This window comes from Dichomitus squalens, assembly GCF_000275845.1.
Source record: "Dichomitus squalens LYAD-421 SS1 unplaced genomic scaffold DICSQscaffold_185, whole genome shotgun sequence".
In the NCBI taxonomy this organism is placed as follows: Eukaryota; Fungi; Basidiomycota; class Agaricomycetes; order Polyporales; family Polyporaceae; genus Dichomitus; species Dichomitus squalens.
The window spans coordinates 1-4,008 of NW_006767067.1; the positions used below are offsets into that span (position 1 = coordinate 1).

Sequence of the window (4,008 nt, forward strand, 5' to 3'; positions counted from 1 at the left end):
GCGCCCGGCGCTCGTTCGCTCTCGCTCCATCCCGCCGTACCTACTCCCATCATCTCCTCGCACCTCCTCCATCTGATCCCGTTCCTCTTGCTTACTTACTCCTACTCCTTGCTTGCTCATTCCCATCACCTGGACCATGCGTTCACCGACTGTCATTACTCATGGACTCAATTTCTCGGTAATCCCTGTTACTCGGGCGTCTCGTACGTATCGTATTTATACCCGACCTCGTACTCTCGTTACGGTAGCGTATTCTAGGCAGAATCTCAGTCTTTGAACCTGTCTAGGACCAGCGCTCTCGTGTCGCGTGTCCCCTTCCTAATCCGGATTCGCCCACGCGACATATTTTTGACAGAACTATCGACTCTACTGCTTAACTCTTAAACTCTCGCTGCCGACGACTGGATCTCCCCGAGTCTGATCAACTTGGCTTTCCTCTCTGGCAGCAATACCCCTCTCCTCTCCTCTCTATCTCTCTATCTGTGTCTACACTCTCAAAGCAAATAGGTAAAACTCGAAAACTAACCAAACTCATCTCTAGATGTCTACCATCAGGTACAACCTGAGAGCTCGCGCATCGGGTCCTCGCCCGGGAGCTCACAGCGGTCTCGCACCGCCTCCTGGTACGTCCCTTAACCTCTCTGCCCAAGGTACTGATGCATCTGCTTCAGACAGCGAGCACTCGGACGCCGCGTCGGTGGCTTCGAGCGCTCGCTCCGGATCTAGCATCCGCCGGCCTGGTGTCTCGTACAGCCAGGCCGTGTCCAATCGTGCTGGGGCAGACACCGCGTCGCATAGCGACCGGGCGGCAGACCCACGGGATTCCGGAGCAGACACCGTCCCGTCTAACGGGCGGGAGGCATATCCGCGCATACACTCCTCGCAGGCTGGTACTGCTGAGGAGTCACCCCTACCCCCTTCTAATAAGGAGAATATAACCCCTTTTTCTGTAATAGAACCCAGTGTGAACCCGACAGCGACTAACGTCGCGTCGGACAGCGTCAGTAGTGCCGGTCAATGGACCGAGGTGCGTCGTAAGAAACCCCGCGCGCGTAGTTTGGATGCCGCGCTCCCTCGACCGGGCAAGGTACCCCCGGCGAGGCTGGCTCCTCTCAATCCGGAGCAACGGCGCGTTGTAAACGCGGCAGAGAACTCACTTACTAAGGAAGAAAGAGGCCGCATTAAGAAAAGGATGCGTGCTGTAAGTAGGCCCCGGGAGCGGTCGCTTTCTCAAGAGGAAGGGCCCTCTGCAATTAATAAAGGGAAAATGATTGATCCCCGTAACTGGGGCGGTATAAGCCTCAGCCCGCATGAGTACGACGTGAGGGCACAACAGAAAGAGCTCGACAGGCTCGCCGCGCGTAAGGAGCGCGAGGAATACTACGTGTCAGATAAAGATTCGGAGGGGGAACAGCAATCCAGAGATGCTGCCCTACAATATTATGCCGCCGTCAAGGCATCCAAACGGCACCCTAAGGCCTCCGTTCACACAGCAACAGACATATCGGATGATAGTGTTACAAACCATCAGAGCCGGGTTCATGAAAACCCAAGGGTGCGGTCATCGCGCCATGATAAGGCTCGAGGGACACTTGACGGGCAGACGACGGCTCGTCAAAGCTCAGGGATACAGCCCACCTCGCGTGAGGACCTTGAAAAACAAGTAAAGGCCCTCCGAAAGGAATTGGATAAGGTCAGGAGGGCGCAATTGACCCCTGATGACCCCGAGGAAGTATTGGGGACACGGGAGCACGAACATCACCGTCGGCGCTCGGGCGAACAAGCACTCCTGTCCATGGACGAGAATTCGCGCTCCGAGGTTGGAACTGTCAGATTGAATAAGTCTATCAGCGATGCCCTTCGGAAGAGCTCTAAAGCGACTAAGGATAAGTCCAAGGCTAAGGGAAAAACCCCCAAGGCAAAGGAGAAGGTCGCCTTTGCTGATCCCTCGCTAGGCATGGCTACCACCATCGTGGAAGACGCTCTCGGCCAGCCTAGTAGGGTAAAACTAACCCCTCGGACTAGGGATGTCCGACGGCTACCACAGCCAATTTCTCAGCTGGAACCTGGAAGTTTTATCAATAGAACCATTCGCAATCTGGCTAAAGGGTCAGACAGCGAAGACCGTTCCTACCGAGGAAGTTCTCCGAGTTCTTCAAGTTCCAGCTCTAGTCGGAGCCGTCGGTCGAGCGTCTCTTCATCATCAGACTCAGAAAGTCCGAGCTCGGAGAGCCCCAGCGAGCCTAGTTCCTCAGACAGCTCGTCTAGTAGCTCTGAAGGGTCGTCCCCTCGTAAACGGCGTAGGCACAAGCACCGCCGGGGGTCTAAGAAGCGCAGGCACTCCAAACGGCGACATAACAATAAGCACAAGTCGGACGTGCCAGTTTTGAAGCCTATAGAGCCTGAGAAGTATAATGGGAATCCGGATCTCGCTGAGTTCCACAAGTTCATCAACCAGATGCAGGAGTATCTGGATGGTTATCGAGTCAAGCCACGGAGCCATGCCTCCGTGGTCTCTAGGTTCTTAGGAGGACGCGCCCACGAGTTCTATGTTAATACGGTTTCTAGAAATTCGAAGGCTTACCAGTTTAAAGACATCCTGGTTGGCTTATTCAATTATTGTTTCCCTATCAATTTCAGGCAGAAAATGCGTGAAAAGCTTCGCAATACTCGTCAGAATGGACGCCCTATTCAGACCTATGCATATGAACTCGAAAATCTCTTCCTAATCCTAGGCATGGATCGCAATGAGGAACGTGTTGATGCATTCTGGTTTGGGCTTGATAAATATATTCAGGGCGAGCTGTGGAAACAGATGATGACCTTACAAAGTCCCTACGACGATGTCAAAGCTCGTGCGCAGGTGATAGAACTCGCCCGCGAAGCCACAGACAGCCGTGGATCATACTCTAACCGTAACCCACGAGTTCGGCACAGAGACAACATCCCGGGGCCCTCAGACAGACCAGTCGGTCGGCCGGATGCCCAAAGGCATGGGTTCGGACACGGAGGCCATCAGAGACACCCGTTGAGGCGTGAACGCGATCGCACTCGGCCTCAGAACAGGGAACCTGGGATTTTCGTCGGAAACCTGGCCAGAGGATCTGCGAGGGAGCGTCAGCGTGTCAGACCGCATCAGAGACCGCCTCCGAATCAAGAGCGAAGGCCTCCGAGGCCGCATGATCGTAACAGGCCAGTGAGGAGGCCGAGAGCACCTCTTGACCCCGAAAGATGTTTCAATTGCGGAGAACGCGGCCACATGGCTCGAAATTGTCCTAGGGCAAGACAAGTAAGGTCAAGTAATAGGAACGCAGCTCCAGGGCTTGCGACGTACAATATGGAGGTCATTCTCGAAGATACTGAGGCCCTAAGAAGTCTGGCTGAATCGACGGCCTCTACCACTGAATTGCAGCTGAACTGTGTCGCTTTCGACTATCAAAACGTACCTAGCCTTCGGAGCGCATGGGAACTTGTCTCGGACGACTTCTGTGAGCTAAATAGGTCGACAGAAACCTTTGTGTCCGTTGGAGAACCGTTTGAATTTGACTACGAGGACGTACCCTCACTGCATTCTCACTCAGAAGCTAGTGTGAGAGACTGTGAGCCTGAGAGTAAGTCTGAGCGCTCCTGGGCGATACTGAGTGACGACTCAATGCCTGGCTTGACTCCAATGTCTGACACGACTTCGTCATCAGGCGGAGACTGTCCGATCTCTGTAGAAGATGATGACGTTCGAGTCAGTGACACTGAATCAGAAGAATTCGAGTTCCCGCTCACCTGGAAGGAGGGAGCGGCTCGCTATGCTCTAGGGAACGTGTTCGAGCAGAGGGCTGCTCAGGTACTAGATCAGTATCGTCCCTACTGGTCAGGACAGAGTACTGACCCTGGGACCGATTTCTTCATGGTAACTCAGGTCTCTGAGTCTATGTACGTCGTTGAATGTACTGCGAACGAGGTTGAGATGTACCTCACAGCTGATGAGCTTCGGAATGCAGAACTAGACTTACC

The 4,008-nt window shown here is 54.0% G+C and overlaps 1 protein-coding gene across 1 annotated transcript; it reads left to right on the forward strand.

The window, feature by feature from the left end:
• Nucleotides 1–2,383: 2,383 nt before the first annotated feature.
• On the forward strand, nucleotides 2,384–2,821 carry DICSQDRAFT_18482 (uncharacterized protein; the record flags this gene model as incomplete). The annotated part of the gene is made up of 1 exon (XM_007371688.1): nucleotides 2,384–2,821. A coding segment is annotated over one exon (438 nt), but the record flags the coding sequence as incomplete, so codon positions are not given.
• Nucleotides 2,822–4,008: the final 1,187 nt, after the last annotated feature.